An 18910-nucleotide genomic window follows, 5' to 3' on the forward strand; every position below is an offset into this window, starting at 1 on the left:
ACTGATTTATCACCACATAAATCCAAGAGCAAGATCAGATTTCAAGTCACAATTTTCTCTTGGTGATATTCTTGCCAAAGATTTATGTACACAGGCTTAAAGATTCACAGTCTTTCTGTTTGTTGGATAAATGAAGTGCAAACCATCTGCAATATATATTTGCTAATAGATCTGATTAAGAGACCATAAAACAAGGAATGTTTCCTATATTCATAAAATACTATTAGTGTAAGAGCTTTAGAACTAGAGTCACAGATTCACCTCTATTCCGTTGACTTTTATATCTAGAAAGAAAATACCCAGTTGATAAATGGTCAAAGGATATGAACAGGCAATCTTCAGAGAAGAAATTAAAGATATCTATAATCATGAAATAATGCTTTAAATCACTTTTGATTAGAGAGATGCAAATCAAAGCAAGTTTGAGGTACCACATCGCACCTATCAGATTGGCCAACGTGACAGAACAGGAAAATGATAAATGTTGGAGAGGATGTGGGAGAGTTGGAACACTAATTCATTGTTGGTGGAGCTGTGAGCTCATCCAACCATTCTGGAGAGAGGTTTGGATCTATGCCCAAAGGGCTACAAAAACGTGCATACCATTTGACCCAGTAATATCGCTTCTAGGATTGTACCTCCAAGAGATCGTAAAAATGGAAAAGGGTCCCACATGTACAAAAATATTTATAGCAGCAATCTTTGTAGTGACCAAAAACTGGAAATCAAGGGAATGCCCATCAATAGGGCAACGGCTGAATAAATTATGGTATATGAACATAATGGTATACTATTGCACTATAAGAAATGATGAACAGGAAGATTTCAGAGAGGCCTGGAAAAGACTTATATGATCTGATGTTGATCGAAAGGAGCAGAACCAGGAGAACTTTTTGCACAGCAACGACCACAGTGTGTGAGAGTTTTTTCTGGTAGAATTCGAACTTCATAGCAATGCAGGGACTTAAAAAAAAAAAATTCCCAATGGTCTTCTAAGGCAAAATGCCCTCCACATCTAGAGAAAGAACTATGGAAGTCAATTGCAGAATGTATCAGATCATTTTTTTGTGTGTGTATTATGTTTTGGTTTGTTATATGATTTCTCCCATTCATTTTAGTTCTTCTACACAGCATGACTATAGTGAAAATGTATTTAATAGGAATGTATGTGTAGATCCTATATAGAATTGTATGCCATCTTGGGGAGGGAGGGGGGAGGTGTGGGGTAAGTAGGGGAAAAACAAAAAATCTAAATTATATGGTAGTGATTGTAGGACACTAAAAATAAATAAAATTAATATAAAAAAAGAAAATAAATAACCATGGTCAGACTGTGGTCATATTTCCAAAGACATTCTAGGTTATAATTACCAAAATAATTTAAAATCTGTCCCCTGGCCACAAGGGTCACATAGTATATGAACAGCAATTTCAGTAAACCAGGTTAAATAATTCTTGGACATTAATTCAGGACACTGTTATCATGAGATCCCTCAGTAGTCATCTAGAACTAAAGCAGTCAGTATTTATTATCTATGCCATGTGTCAGGCACCATACTAAGCGGTACGAATACAGAAAAAGAAAGGTCCTTTCTATCAAGGAGTTCATCGCCTAACGGGGCATACAACATGAAAGTAACCAAGTATAAACTATATGCAAGATAAATTGGAGATAATCAACAATTTTATTCAATTTATATCCAAAGTATCAAGCTTGGTATGTGGGGTATGGAGGAAGGATATTATCCCACAAAATAATTTTATAAACTATAATCAAGGCAATCTAACCAGATAATTTCAACTAGTCGTTATGAACAACTGTATCCGACATATCCACTAAGTTGGTACTATAAAGCCTGTAAGTAACTATGGATTTAAGTCATATTTTGTGATTGATTCAACTCCTGGCTTTCCAGTAAAGAAAAGATATACGTTGGCATCTGTAGAAACTAATAAATGCCAAAATACCTGCACAGAGTAATGATATGTTTCATAAATGTATCTGAACAATTTTAGCCTTAATTCTCATATGATATTCTATTGGCGACCTGAAAAATGAGAAAAGTTGAAACATCATGCAAAAAGATCCTTGAATTATAATTCACCTTTATAAAGGTGGCAAAATCTATATTGGAAAAAGCCTGAATATTTTTCAGGTAACAGAATATGTTCAACAACGTATGGATTTGCTGCTTCTTTTGTTAATGGCAATGTACTTCGTAGTGGATCATGTCCAAAAAAATTATAGGGAGAGGAGTTACATATGGCCTTGGAAGGCCATACGCTCTACTGGTATGAATATATCCATCAAAATATTTAGACTTCCAGATGTTTTCTTCAACTCCAACTTGATTGCTAAAGTACATGAAACTTCTGAGAAATTTTTTAGATTTTCAAAAAAATTTAGATATCAGGCACCTTTTAAGACAATTTTTCAAATAAAAACATAACAAAAAGGGAAGTGCATTGAGAACTGAACTGAAGCAATGATACAAGTGTGCAGGAAATGTACAACATAAGCTCAGTATTCAATTAGAAATAATTTTGGTTGACTGCCAAAAGTAAGCAAAAATCTTTTCTGAATTAAGATGTTGAGACCATATTCTGGTGGGGTGTCCTAGTTGCCAGTATTTGGAAGGCAACTACTGTAGGACTGAAATCCAGTATACACATTTGGTGTACATTGGAGGATGTTTTATTTGTTTATACTGGTTTGAAAATCACTTAAATGGAATTGCAAGGTATACACGTTTATAAGTTATTTTACAAAGCATCCCATGGCAAGTATGATATAATCAGCACATTTTACAATCAAAATTTCTTTCCCCATAAACAAGGAAGGCTTTTAAACTTCCAAATGAAAGGTATAAAGGAAGGGATCTTGAAGAAATCCTGTGTTTTGGAAAGAAACTTAAACAAAGTCAAAAAATGTAAACTTTTACAGAAAAGCCTTCATAGGTCAAACTATGTGTCTTTAGATTTTAATTTCCCAAAATTTTGGCTAAGACCAAAAAAAGTTGATTATTCTCATAAAATGAAATTTAACCACTATAGTTATCAGGTTGAGGAATCTTTAATTAGTGTTTTTATGTCATTTTTATTATAAGATTAACAATGGAATTATGTTATATGTTAAGTCACGGTGCCCCTGAAAATGAGAATAAATTAAAACATTTCTAAAGCTAACATTTAGGTAGTTTGCCTCTTTGGTATGGCCTTAATGATGAAAAATAAAATTTTAACAACAAGGAAATGTGTTCGAAAATAAAGCATTTGTCCTTTTCTTTACCAAACTTGTAAAAGTACCATAAAAGGTTTATTTTTATTTTATCAATAGTTAAAATTGTTACTTTCCAGTTAGAGGCTCAATAGGTTAGACAAATCAGGATCTAAAATTGTTTTCCAGTTTGGAAATATTTTATTATGGTCATAATGAGTATATATGTAAGCACAGGCATACATGTGTCTAGGTTTACGTATTTGTTTATATGTACCATATACACATATGTGTATACCTATATGCTTTAGCTATATTAATGCCAAGCTTCATACACAAAAAGGAATTCTCCTTAAAATGTGTCAGACAAGTCCTCCTTCAGATTTTGCTTGAACACCTCCTAGAAGGGAAAACACCCTCCATCTTCACCAATTGTTACCAAGTTCTTCCTGACATCAAACTGAAATCTCCTGATCCGCAGATTTCCACACATGGTTCCAAGTTCTACCCTTATGGGCCAAATGGAATAAACTAAATACATTGTCCACACAATATTCTTTCATTATTTCACATTCACTATTATCTTTCCCTGGAGTCTTCTCTTATTCAAGCTAAAAAACCCACTTCTTTCAACTAAATTTCTTTTCATCCATACTTTTTCATCTGCAGCCAAGGTGCTTTCTGATTCTGCTTGCCCTCCTCTGGACACTCTCCAGATTATCAGTAACCTTCTTAAACCAAGTCACTCAGAACTGAAGAGGTGAGGTCTGATAAGGACAGGGGACCATCACAACCCTGTTCCTAGAAGTTGTGTCCAAGCCTTCCTTCATCAACCATCTTAATAATGAGCAGCAGAGCTGGGATTTAAACCTAGATCCTCTGATTACACATCTAGCAGTCTTTTCACAGAAGACCTTGGTACAACCAAGCCTGCTTCTGTAGGCCTTACACATATAAGGGGAATGCCTGTGGCCAAATTCTTAACCTCTCAGTGTCACACACAAGCCTCTAAGACTTTAATTTACAGAGAAGGTGCAATTTTTGGATTTTTCCAGACTGGGAGTTTCCCCATACCAACAAAATCACAAGTCTGCGCCAAAATATAGATACGTATACATGTATATACACACACATACATAAATTCTATTCAGAAGGAATTTCAGCTCTCTCACTCCAGCTGAAATCTGGTAGCATTTATGGATCTAAAAACCCAGAATTTTTAAAAATGGTTTTGCCATCTGTTCTGTGGTTTGTTCAGTTGTGGTTCAGCTATAGAATATGCTTGGTGTAAAGGAACAAACAGAAAACTTTCTGTCCATTTTTTAAAAAATGAAGTGATATGAAGGTGTATATACCTCTATCTATCTACTTACATATCTATATCTATATATCTATATCTATATATAAACTTACCTAATGGATTACGGATTTCAATTAGTGGAGATGGACCACTCAAAGATACAGTAACTTCTTTCAGACTGGGATCAAAAGGGATTTGCCAAGTATTTGCAGCCTTTTCTAAATGATCTGTAGAGAGCAGATGAACTTTCGAAGCTTGAACTGCTTCTTCTACCCATTTTAACACCTATGAAAGAAAAAAGGAAAAGAAAAATATCAGTGATACCAGAAGGTATTGGGAATTTATACACAAAATTATTTCCAGCTGCAGTAGTTGGTCTGGGTCAGTCCTAAGGACTCTGGCAACTTATTTTTATCATGTGCGATCGATGTCAGCAATTAATGACCACCAGTTGGGACTTGCCTATACCTGGTGAATATAACAGATCCCAAATGCAATGCTGGTTTGATATCTGCTCATATTTCTGGCATTTTCAATGCTAATATATTTTTTAAAGTTTTAAAAAGAGAGGTGGTAGAAGAAAAACAAAACTTAAAGCACCATAGAATTCCAGTTCTGTCGCTGTTATTCTTTCCTAAGAGAAATGGTAACTATAAAGATTTTTCAAGACAAATGATAATAATAAATATAACAATGAAGTTTTGTAAAAAAGGCATTTCTTTTCCATTAATTTTCTCTTTTGAGATTATACTTTCTCCTAGATTCTATTTAGGAGAGCAATTGATTTGAATGAACTATGAAGCCCAGCTTCAGTTTAATATGATTCATTTATTATTTTTCAAGCATAATAACCACAATCATGAAAATGACAAAATTAGTAAATAGCAACACTGTAGAAATAAGCCAAAATATTACTAGGTAAAAACCTTTCAGACTACATCATCCTTTAGGAATGCACTCTTAAACAATAATCTCCTTACAAGTATAAAAGGAAATTTTTAGTGTCTACAGGTAATAAAAGACAAAATATCAATATAAATACAGGTACATTCTGAGATATAGATAGATAAAACATCAGTGTCGATTTAGATGGCACTTATTTGAGGCTAGAATTTTTTGAAAAAATTCTAAGCCTCTACGATGAATAATTCTCTATAACACATCCTTCTTTGATTTCTGTTTTCTTTGTGAAAGTTTCTTATCATACGTTGTTTACATTATATTAAGACACAACATAACTGACCCAAATCTAATCCAATCTGAAGAACATTCATTAAGTGACCATATATATGTAAGTCTAGGAACTGGGAGGGACATCGAAAAAAATAAAACAATTCTTGTCTCTAAGACTCAAATTCTATTTTGAGAATTTAATGTATAACTATATAGTAAGCTCTAGCTGATCTCTTGTCTTGTCATCAAGAACCAATTATTCAACGTTGGAGAAGATGTGGGAGAGTTGGAACACTAATTCATTTTTGGTGGAGCTGTGAGCTCATCCAATCATTCTGGAGAGCAATTTGGAACTATGCCCAAAGGGCTATAAAAATGTGCATACCCTTTGACTCAGCAAAGCTACTTCTAGGACTGTATCCCAAAGATGTCATAAAACTGGGAAAAGGAGTCACATGTACATAAACATTTATAGTAGCTCTTTTTGTGGTGACCAAGAACTGGAAATTGAGGGGATGCCTATCAGTTGGGGAAGGGCTGAACAAGTTGTGCCATATGAATGTAATTGATTACTATTGTGCTATAAGAAATGACTAACAGTTAGACTTCAGAAAAACCTGGAAAGATTTATGTGAACTGATGCTGAGTGAAGTGAGCAGAGGCAGGAGAAACTATACACAGTAACAGTCACAGTATGTGAGAACTGTTATTGATAGACTTAGCCCTTCACAGCAAGGCAAGGACCTAAAAAATTTCCAAAGGACTCATTATGCAAAATGCCATCCACATGCAGAGAAAGAACCATAGAGTCGGAACACAGAATTAAGCAGCCTGCCTTCTTTGTTATGTTTTGTTTTCCTCATGGTTTCTCTCATTCGTTTTAATTCTTCTATGCAACATGACTAATGTGAAAATGTGTTTAATAGGAATGCATGTGTAGAACCCATGTAAGACTGCATACCATCCTGGGGAGGGAAGCAGAGAGAGGGGGAGAAAATTTGGAACTTATGGAAGTGATTGTTGAAAACTGAAAAGAAATAAATCAATAATATTTTTTTGGCGGGGGGAAGAACCAATTATCCTACATCTCCTTTCACCCTTTTTTCTCATGCTTCAAACATTCTAACCAAAAAGGATAGGAAGGACGCTAAAATTTCCTAACCATCCATCAAAATACATATTCATTTATTTCCTAATTCAACAATTATTTATTAAGCCCCAACTATATGTAATACAGGGTGCCTGGCTCTTGGTGAGGTGATAAAAAACAGATGAGACTCTACCATAAAATCTCTTTGGGAGGATACTAAATATGCAAAAAAACTACAATACATTTATAAGAGAAGTGAATGTTTGTGTTCATCCTTTGTTGCCGAAGAAGACCAGGCCATCAGAGAAATGATGACATGACTTGCACTTGACTTTGTTCTGAGTGAGGGAGCTGTGCAGGTCACCAGCCTCACTTCTCCTCGCAAAGGCAAGTGAATATGAGAAGTACAAAGCACTATGATGAAGATGAAGGACAACTGGTTGAGATCAGAGAGAAAATCAGGAGTAGCAACATTTGAGTTCAGACTCCAAGTTTTGGTAACCTTGAAACCGTGAACATACACCTGGCACAGGACCTTTACACAACTGGTACTAAATAAATGTTTGCTAAGTGAACCAATGAAATTGTTAAATGCATATAATTATGGTTATTGTTTCCCTAAGACTGAATAAGCACTGTTTAAAAAATGCTTTTGAAAACTTGTCTAAGCTTACAATTTTTGAGGCAAATGTTTTCTGACTTGGCATTAATTGGTCCCATTCCCATTCTTCCTTAGCTTTAACACTCTCCTTAGCTTCAGGCAGGGGAAAAAAACAACTTTGAAATCAAACAATTTGTCTTGTTTAGACAAAGACAAGGTAAGTGCTCTGTTAAAAGAGGTTGATTAAGGTCAAATTCGCTTAACCAAGACACCTATGGGGTTTACAGTTCCTCAGCAGTCATGTTTTGATTATACAAGGTTATCTTCATGTAACATTTCTCTCCTTATATCTTCCCCATCCCTTATTTTCTGATAGGGGATTTAACATATGTGCATACATGTGAAATTATATAATCATCTTCCAACTCACATAGATGAATTTCACTTCTGTTTTATATTTCCTTTGATATTGACATATCTTCTATGTAGATTTTTTTTGAAACATAAAGTTCAATAAAGCACTTTCCAATTAATCCTCCAATAATGCTAGTCTTAAGAAGGGATCAGAGTGGTCTTTCCCATCAAAGAAGTTACAATTAAATTGGGGAGTTAAACCATACACATACAAAATATTTGATTCCCTCATATTAATTTAATTAATTTCTTCCTTCAGGTAACAAGTACTTACTGAGTATCCATTATAGTCAAGGTAGTATGCTAATGATGTCAGAAATACAAATATTTTAAAGACATGGCATATCTATCCATGAAAAATTTGCAATCTTATGGGTGCATTAAAAAATAGTTCAATTCCATTTCATTTAACACGTGTTTATTGAATGTCTACTATGAGCCAGGTACTGTGCTAGGTCCTTAACCTCAAGGACCTTAGGATCTACTAGAAGATACACCATGTACACAGAAATATAAGTACAGAATGTACACAAAATACAGGAAACATAATTTTAGCAGATGAAAGTTTGGGGGAGGGAAGAGAATACAGATACTTAGGGAATCAGGAAAGGCCTCTTTGTAAGGTAGCATTTGAGTTGAGTCTTGATGGAAGTTAGGGGCTCCAAGATGTAAAGGTAATGAGGGAAAACATTCCAGGTATGGGGGTGGAAAATGGAATGCTATACACAGAAAAGAGCAAGGCAAAAGTTTGGCTGGAAGATTGTATGTGTGAGGGAAAATAATATGTTGTTGTTAATGTTTGTCCTTTTTCAAAGCAGACTGATGACATCACTTACAGGGTGATATCTTGACTCGTGGGTGAATTAGATTTAAGTGAGACAGAGTTGAGCAAAGTTGTCAACTTCACTGTCTCTTCCAGAGTCATTAAAGTCCAGTGGCAAGACAGTAGATGACTGGCAATGGCCCAAGATGCAGTGGCATCTCTGATGTCTGACCAAGCTCAAGTATTTGCTTCAGCCACCTTCATGGACTTTGGAATGAACTGTTCTCATTGGCGCATTCTACCAGTGGAAGTCTTCACAGGCTTGGGGTAGACCCCTCCCTCCAACTCACTAACAGGCTTGATGCCTATCAGTTATCTTCAACTTGATTTAGCCTGTCTACTGAGATGGTTTAGCAGGATGTAGCCATTGCATATCCTACCACTTCTAGAGTCACAGGTGAAAGATGAGTACCAAGTGGACAAGCCCTCACACCAGAGGTGCTAGTCTTCCTTGAGAATAACATCCCAGAAAGGATAATGTGGGGCAAGATTCTGAAGGGTTTTAAATGACAAACATGACAAAGTACAAATTCTTATGTTTTCAGTCTTCAGTGACTTTCTGAAACCTGTAGCTTCTTGGGTAAGAGGGTGCCCTGATCAGACTCGTACTTCAGAAATATCAATTTGGCAGTGGGAGGGAAAATGAATTAGTAAGAGAGTAGAGATTGGCTACAGGGTAATCAACTAGCCTAGTGTGATAGTCCAGGCTATGACCCTGAACCAGGGTGGTATCTGTAAGGAAAGAGAGAAGGGAAGAAGTGATGATCTACTGTAATGGCAGTTTAAATGGGAAGATCTTTCCCATTCATTAATAGGGCCATGTTACCTACTTACATCATATGGAAGTCTAAGTTACATGTGGTAGGAGGAGTTTGCTGAGGAAGGAGAGGACACAGGCAGTTAGGCAGGCACAGCTAGGCTCCTGAGTGTTTGTTTATGGGAAGGCCCCTGCAGTAGGGGGAGGCTTGGGAATGGCTTTGTTCCCTGTGGTGCTAATGTGTATTGACTTCTTGGTTACTTTGACAGATTTGGCTTTCTGATGTTAGGATTTGGCTTTATGGTGTCTGAATAAATGTTTTTCTTTTGCCTTCTATATGGAAAGTCTGTTATACTTTGTGATTCAGAACTATGATGGCATATTCATAGTTGCCCTTGGTGCTATGAATATTGCCTTGGAAATACATCTACCTTTGGTGGAAAGAAGCAAATGAAAAGGGCTAACTTTGGGAAGGGAGAGTTAATGAGTCCCATTTTAAGCATGTTGAGTTTGAGATGGAACTCATGGAATACTAAGGTAGAAATGCTCAGCAGACAGTGGGAGATGCTGGACTGGAGTTCAAGAGAGAGATGAGGACTGATAGATCAATTTGGGAATCATCTACACAGGGATGACAATGTGAACTCCATGAGAGCTGGTCGGGCCAGCAAGCAAGTCAGTGTAGCAAGAAAAGAAAAGGAGACACAACACACAAACACATATAAGGAATAAGATATAGGACATGGTTGATGACCCTTCAGAGAAGTCTATTTAGGAGATATTCTATAATGAGAAATTCTATAACTCTTTCTCATTTTCTATAAAAATGTATGCATGTATACACACATATATTTCTGTGACATATATACATATGAATACACACATGTATATGTGTGTATGTATACTGGCTCCGCATATAGGAAGGAGTCAATTTAAATGCACTCTCTCTCTACATGTATATATGTATGTGTACATTTGCACACATATACACATATGCATACTGGTTCCCTGATATTTCCTACAACACATTACATACCCACACGCACGCACAATTTTGCATTAGCAATGCTAACTAGTATGGTTGATTGCTGGTTTGTTTATAGATAGACAGATAGATAGATAGGTAGATGGATATAGATATAGATATATATCAGCTTCTCAAAGGGAGAGACATTCTCATTATAAAGTTGATGTTTTTTTTCTTTTTAATCAATAGGGCCTGCCACAATGAATCTTATACATTATTATGCACTTAATAAATGTTGATGGCTATGATAATTATAATGTTGATGCTATATTATGTGACAAATGAATAATACAATCTTCTCATTCCAATTTGTACTGGTTTTATCATTACCGTAATTCACGTAAGATACCATAGAACAAATTGCTTGAATCAACGCTCTCTTTGTAGAGGTAGTGTAGTTTAATAAAAGAAACAGGGAATTTGGGACCTTCTCTGCAGTTACTGCCTGCGTGACCCTGGAAATATCACTACAGCTTCTCGAGGGCTTTAGCTTTCTTTTCTGTAAAATGAGGTTGAACTAGATAATCTCTGGGATTTTTCTTAATCCTAAATGCATGATCCTGCAACTATCTTCCATTTAACATAAATCAAATTCACTTAGCTCTTTTAAAAATTCCCTAGTCTACTCTTATGAATGGGTAGCTAGGGGGTGTGGTGGATAGAACAATAAAATTGGAATCGGGAAGATTTATCTTTGTGAGTTAAAAATCAGCTTCAGTCACTGACTAGTTGTGTGACCCTGGGCAAGTCACTTAACCCTGTTTGCCTCAGTTTCCTCATCTGTAAAATGAGATAAAAACCCCAAATAGGGTCACAATGAATCAGACATGACTGAAACGACTCAATAACAACGCTCTTATGAAGTGAAGCTTTCCTAAAATGGTAGTATTTTCATGAGATGAGTTTGGTCAAATTGTGCAGCATACAAGTAGCTTTTGATTTCCGCTTATTTACAGTGCCCAATTCATCAGCATTTACAAGGCTTTCACAAAAGGATTACTCTGTATCATAATATTACTTGTTGGAGTAGACGTTGCACAGACTTCTGTCAAGAGGCCAAAGTAACTATTTCAAATCTGCTTATAAGAAAAATCAAATTGAGAACAGATGCAACCCATTTTATTAGAAAATATGGATATTACTAACACGAATAAAAGTAAATCACTTATAAGCTACAGTATGCCTATAAGCCTGGCCTGCATTCTACCATGTGTTATGTACTTAGGAGAAAAAACAGCAACAACAATTTAATGTTTTTAATATGAGAAGTATTCTCATGAAGTATTAATATATTGAATTAATCACTATTTTGATGATCAAAGGAATCAGTTCAGCTATTTATATTCAGGTGTCACATAGTTACAGGGATGTCTGAATAACACCATTTACTTTAGACTGAAGAGTTCAATGATCTAAGTGGTTCCCCAGTAATTCACAGAATTACAGGGTGGCCGACTAGAAGAAACCTGAGATCATCTAAGTCCAATCTCTTCATTTTATAAATGAGTGGAATGAACTTGAAAGTGTTCATTCGTCTCCTAAAATCTTAGCCTCATTTGCTCTCCAAACTGGAATTGGCTCAATTTTAAACTTAGAGTGGAACCTTGCATTCCTAAAGACTCCACAATGTCATATAAATCCTACGTTCTATAAAACATTACGTATTCAGAGTAGTCACACCTGCCTATTCAAGTGTTAATGAAATATAGAAATAGCTTCAAAGAATAAAGCAACTCTGTACAGTATTTGAGATTAGTGATGTCACATTCAAATCAAAAAGGAGCCATTTAAACCACAAAGAAGTATCCTGGAAGGTGACATATTATCTTAGAAAAAGACATTAACACTCTCTATTTTCTATTGTATTATCGTTCGGGTTTTTTAGAGGTTTTTTTGCTTCTTAAATATTTCCCAGTTACATCTCACTCTGGTTCAGGCTGTACTCAGGAGTGTTGGGAACCATGTTACATCGGCACCTCTGTCCTACATCAACAATTTCCAAACACTTTTGATTGCGAATCATTTTTAATAAAACATTTTCAAGCCTGCATCCCAAGTATATATACTCATCTATAAATTATCTGCATTTACTACTATACTCATTGTTATGTCCATTAGAAAACTCGAAGATAGGAAATAATACTGAGAGAGAAGAAAGAAAAGTCAAAGTAGGAAATGGACACCAGATTTTTACTATCAGATTTAGGAGTCAATATCGTGGTTGAGTCATTTCTCAGTTGTGTTTGATTCTCTGAGACCCCATTTGGGGTTTTCTTGGCAGAGATACTAGCATCCTTTGCCATATCCTCCTCCAGCTCATTTTACAGATGAACAACTGAGGCAGTCAGGGTTAAGTGACTTGCCCAGAGTCACACAGCTAGTAAGTATCTGAAACCAGATTTAAACTCATGAAGATGAGTCTTCCTGCCTCGAGGAGCAGCACTTTATCCACCATGCCACCTAGCTGCCCCATCAACATGATGAGCTACTATTTATTTACTGGAAAGTCCTATCTTTGGTAATCCATTCTTGGTATCTGGGACCACAGTTTATTCTGTGTTCTTAAGTATGCTCCTTAAGGCCAGTTCCATTTTGTTGTCGTTGTTTTTGGGGATGTTTATTTTCAAAAGTCAAAGGAGAGACCCCTGGGATTAAGACTTTTTGAGAAATACCAAAGAAAAAGTCTATATTGGCCACCAGCATTTGCTGTTGATATTTTCAAGCATCATAATGATAGCAGTTAAGAAAATGGATACAGCAAAGATAAGAATCAAAGGAAGCCTCCAATACAGAACATTTTATATGGGATCTATACCAGAACTTGCATCATTCAGGAGAGGACTTGTCCTCTCAGGAGAAAGAGGAAAAGGAAAGGGGAAGTTGAAGGGCAGTAGTCCAGATGAGTTTCTAGAACCAGGATCCACTGTAGCATACCCTGTGTATGATTTAGTTACACTGCCTTGGCTCTGAAATCAGTGCTAGTGATCTCATGGCAGCAGCCACCTGCTCTAGCTCCTAAGAATTCTCTACTTAGCTCCTTGTCACAAGTCCAAAGCCCAGGGGAGTGGAAGCTTGTCAGTTAGGCTCTCTGTAGGGACAGAACTCTCTACTAAGGGCAAGGTGATGGTGTAGAAGAAACCTGGAAGACCTTAGTTTGATCAGCTGGCATGCAACTCTAGTGACCAGATCATCCTTGGCACTGCCTAAAGTAGCATGATCAGCAAGAAATTATTATAGTAAAGGAAGGGTTTTTGGAGGTGGGAGGGAGCAATGGGAAGATCAGATGTGATTTCATCAATATAGTGTGCTCCTCATGAGAAACTTTCTCTCCCAATGTAGATCAGGACCTGTTCTGAAATTTAAAATTGTGAAGGCTTTCCTGGAGGGGTAAATGGCTTACCCATCAGTGTATACCAGAAATGGAACTTGAATTCAATTCTTTTTCAGTCAGAGATCAAATTTGTATTGACTGTCCCATGTCACCTCTTGTGAAAAAAAACCTGTGTAAGTCCTAAGTGAAAGTATATCCAAGAGATATGATAGGGAGTTAGAGAAGAGGGATCTCTTCTGGCTGGAGTGGTCATAGAAAGTTTCCTAGAGGAATTGGGATTGATCCTAAAAAACTGGTAGGTATTTAAGAGGCAGAGAGGATTAGGGGTAGTGCATTGCAGTCATGAAATAGCTTGTGGGAAAGGTATGGAGGCAAGACCAAGCAAACTGTTCACATAGCACAGTGCCTGGCACAGAGTAGCACCTAACTAATGATTGTTGATCAGCATTCAGGACTGCTGTATAGTTTGGATAGAGTAGAGAGTTTCTCTAAGAGAATATTGGGAGACAAGACTAGAAAAGTAGTTTGAGGACAAGCTGAGAAGAATACTAAAGGAAACAAACTTCTTTTTCCTTCTTTCCTTAAAATGGAGGATAAGATGTTTGTCCTATATTCTATAGGTTTGGAGAGCCAATGCCAGTTTTTGAGTAAGGAAATCACATGATCAAAGTGGCATTTTAGAAAGGAATCTGGCATGTGTGCGCGATTTATGTTTTCTCTCATAATCGTTTTCTAGTTATGTGCGTGCGTGTGTGTGTGTGTGTGTCCATGTATGTATGTACTGCAGCTAGGTGGATGGCATTATTATTTAGGGAGCTTCCACACAGGTTTAGGAATGACATAGTTTCCAAGACAAATATGATGTCATATGCATACTCATGCTCCTTTCTTTTCAAAATCTCTACCAGCAGCACAGGCTATTCCAAGGGTGGAGAACCGGCAGCCTCTAGGCCATGTGAGGCCCTCTAGGTCCTCAAGTGTGGCCTTTGACTGGAGGGCCACATGTAGCCTCGAGGTTGCAGGTTCCCTACCCCTCATCTATTTCTTAGTGATCTGAAAGCACACCTGGATATATCCAATATCTCCTTTGGCTCCTATATTCTCTCTGTCCCTCATTTCTTCTTCTTTCCTCTCTTCCCCTCTACCCTCCTCTCTTTCTTCCCTCCTTCTTCCTGGCTCCTCTCTTCTACTCTCTCTTCCCCTTCCCTCCTCTCCTCCTTCCTTCCCTCCTCTCTTCTCCTCCCTTTCTTTTCTCCCTCTCACTTTTCTCTCTTCTCCTCTCCTCTCTCCTTTTCTCCTCTATTTCTTCCTCCCTCTTCCTCTCATACTCTCTCTTCTCCTCTCCTCTCCCTTCTTAGATTTTAAGTTTTTAAAACACAAGGACTGCGTGTTTTATTATTTTTTTTATCCTCCACAACACTTTGTAAAAAGTAGTTTCCCAACGGGTTTTGGTCAGGATTTTTTTCTGAAATGACTTCTATATACTTCTACAGAGTAAAACTGGATATAATCTTGGGGTCTGGAAGCAGGAGCTCTGCCTGGTTATCCAGAAGATGACTTTTTCTTAGCCAAGCCAGTAGGAGCTGTGTTCAATCTGTGGCAGCTGTATATGTCTCCAATTTATGCAAGCTAACACTCCACTATATTTAAAACCAATGATCACCTTGGAAATGTCTCAAGACTCTTTCATGTCATATACCACATAGAACTGTATGGTTTAATCCTTTTTTATATAGATCAAGACCTGACAACTTGCTGCCAAATACTGATGGGAACATGCAGTGAATTAAATCACTTTGGTTTTCTTGCTACTTCTTTTAAAAAATATCACTGTTGTTTTTTTTTCTTAACTAATTCTCATATCCCCTGCTCTTTGGGGAAAAAAAACCATTTTTTCATAGCAGCAACTTGTGATAAATGAAAAACAGGGCCATGACTAATTCTACACCTATAATTTGATCACAAATGACCAGTAGATACTGGTTTTAGTGCCTATTCTTTTAGGCTTTGATGATTTAGACCTGAGAAGGTCATCTCATCTCAAGAAGAAAATCTTGCTTCTTGAAAATTACAAATATAAAATATCATAATGAAAGGATCATATAAAATTTAATCATAAATATTTACAAGATAGAGGAAAACAATCTTTTGTTGGGGTTAAGGAGAGTGGAGTGGGAGAGTCTGTTTCACATTACTCAAATTAACTCTAAGAAGGATGGTCATTTAATGGAAATAAAACCCAACTAGAAGTCAGAAAAATTAAGTTCAAGTCTTTGTTCTGCTCTCTATGTGAGCATATGAAATCAGCAATAAAAAAAGGAGGTTGTACTAGGCGACTTCTAAGGTCTCTTCTAGGCTTGGAATTCCATGATACCTTTACCTTCTCTCTTCTCATGTAGCCATCATGCTGGTTAAGACAACTCATCTGAATTAATGCGGTAGCCTCAGTTGGTCTGTAGGGACTTCACCGAGCTGCAGTGGTAGTCTATCCTGAAGCATGATTTTGACCATACTTCTCTGTAGGTCAAAAGCCTTCTTGGAGGTTCCCTGTTACCTGTATGTGTTTGCCCTTAGTTGCTGAAGAAGACCATGCCATTAGAGAAATGATGACATGACTTGTACTTGACTTTGTTTTGAGTGAGGGAGGGCTGTGCAGGTCACCAGCCTCACTTCTCCTCCAGAGCCATCTGAATCCAGTGACCAGATATTCATCAGGATGACTGGAGATGACCCAGGATGAGGCAATTGGGGTTCAGTGACTTGCCCAAGGTCACACAGCTAGTGAGCATCAAGTGTCTGAGGTGAGATTTGAACTTAGCTCCTCTTGACTCCTACACTGGTGCTCTATCCACTACACCATCTAGCTGCCCCTGGGTTCCCTATTATCTCTAGGACAAAACACAAACTCCTCTGTTTAAAATTTAAAGCCTTCCTTAATCTGGCTCCAACCTATCTAAAATGTACCTCCTGTTATTCCCCTCACACATTTAACATTCCATCTAAACTGCCTCACTGGTCTCTATACCTGAGAGTACATTTTCTGCCAGGGGTCTTTACACAAATTATCCTGTATTCCTGGGAATGTTCTGTATCCCCTATCCCTGATTCTTGGAATCTTTATCTGGACTCGTCTTGACTCAAAAGCCACCCCCAACTTTCCTGATTCCTTGGTTTGTTCATATGTACCTCTACTCACTCATAAAATTACTTAGCATATATTTTGCAGGTATTTTATTTTAAATTATCTGTAATTTAGTCCAACCCTCTCATTTTACTGAATGTACAACTGATAAAGTGACTTTCCCCAAGTCACACACAAAGAGAGTTCACGAAGACTAAGGATTTGAACCTATGTATTTTTTACTTCAGATCGAGTCAGTGCTCTTTCCCCCACATTACACTATCAATGCACACACAAGTATCTGTGAAATATATGCAAATAATTTAAAGAGGTAGAGAGGGCTAGTAACTTGGGGGTAGAGGGAGGGCACATAAGGAAAGACCACATATAGGAAGGGACATTTGAGCTGAGTTTTGAAGGCAGTTTCTGAGACAGCATATCAAACAAGGAGAACCCCTTGAGCAAGGGCATCATATACAGGGAACAATTAACAGGTTAATTTTACTGGAATGGAAGAGCATAAAGTAATATAAAATAAGACTAGATAGGCAAGTGGAAGCCAGATTATGGTAAACTTTAAAGGCCAGGTTGTGGATTGGTATCTTATTCTAGATGATGAAATAACAATTGACCATTTTAAAGTAGGGCAATAACATGGTTAGATCTATGTTTTAGGGATATCAGTTTGACAATCTGCAAAGAACATGCAACTCAAAGTTCAAGCTCATTTACATAAGTTTCTCTTCATTGTTCGAGAATCATTACTTAATGTTCTGTTCCTGGTGAGAAACAGAGTTGGTGAGATTTAAGGAGTTTTCCTAGCTGTCTTCAGGTTCCTAGAGGGAGAGAAAGACTCCAAGAAGGAATCAACATGCAGGAGAGCCCACATATCCCTAATTTCCAACCAGAGACTTTGGGGAGTCTCTCCTTTGGTGATACTAAAGACTCATGGGAAGCCAGGGACTAGGATTTTCCCTCTCCAAAGTTCTCGCCAACTCTACCCATCGTGTAGGCACTGACATTAAGATAATTATTCTCTAATGTAGTGTCTTAGCCAAAAGAGCTAGAGCTTTGGATTTCCTGATTGGAAAGGAAAGACACTGGTGGCAAGGAGATCAATTAGGAATTTATGGTGGTTACACCTTAAAGAATCACCCTCTTCTTCATTTTCAATGCTCAACAGAATTAGAAGATGCATTACTATAATTTTGTTTTTTGTAAAAATAAGATGTAGCCTGATGTAGTGATAGGATGCTGAGTCAAAAAATTTGGCTTAAATTCTATTTCTAAGGTTTACTAGTGATATGGTTATAGGAATGTCTACAAACTTCACTTTAGTTGTAAAAAAGAAGAAGATTTCCCCTACAATCTACACCACAGAGTAAATATAAAGTACTTTGTAAATCCTAAAAAAAATAAAAGCACCATTATTTTCTTTACGAAATATGTAAAATATGCTTACTAAAAAGTGCTTTCAATTTAAAAACTACCAAAAGCTTAAAGTCAACTATCATTACAAATCTGTATATACAGGCAACTTTTTTTCATATGTAGAAAGTTAAAATAAATGGCTTTAAATGGATGCAAACAGATGGCTTGCAGATTAGATGCAGTAATGTTAATATGGGAACAGATAAAAATTGCAACAAAGAAAATAGATCAGTCACAAAGCATATTTGCTTGATTATATTAGTTTAGAGGGCCCCTTTCCTTAATTGCTCCTCTCTGTAACTCTTTGATTCAATAAAAAAAAATACTGAATTCTAAAAAGGAAGTTGTTCACATGCATATGAGCATGAAAGAGACAAAAACAGTCACCAGTAAACAAATGGCATCAATAATGACATAAAAGATCTAGTTATAAATGTCCCACAGCATTTTGCCATTCATTAGTGCTATAACAAATTGCAAATAAAGAAATTTGAAAAATTCTCCTATGTAATTTATAAATCAGATGTTATTCTAAAGAACTTAAAAAATCTCAAAACTCCTTACAAGATGTTAAACTACATAGAAAATCCATAGAAGGGCCATCATCAGCCACCACTTGGACTAC

The 18910-nt window shown here is 36.8% G+C and overlaps 1 protein-coding gene across 3 annotated transcripts in view; it reads right to left on the reverse strand.

Moving 5' to 3' along the window:
* HMCN1 (hemicentin 1) overlaps positions 1-18910 on the reverse strand; it is a 487951-nt gene that overhangs the window by 304689 nt on the left and 164352 nt on the right. For all 3 annotated transcript variants that reach the window (XM_072648379.1, XM_072648380.1, XM_072648381.1), the window contains exon 5: positions 4631-4802. In XM_072648379.1, coding sequence (XP_072504480.1) covers positions 4631-4802 — 172 coding nt within the window. The remainder of the gene's footprint in view (positions 1-4630; positions 4803-18910) is intronic.

This window comes from Notamacropus eugenii, chromosome 2 (assembly GCF_028372415.1).
Source record: "Notamacropus eugenii isolate mMacEug1 chromosome 2, mMacEug1.pri_v2, whole genome shotgun sequence".
In the NCBI taxonomy this organism is placed as follows: domain Eukaryota; kingdom Metazoa; phylum Chordata; class Mammalia; order Diprotodontia; family Macropodidae; genus Notamacropus; species Notamacropus eugenii.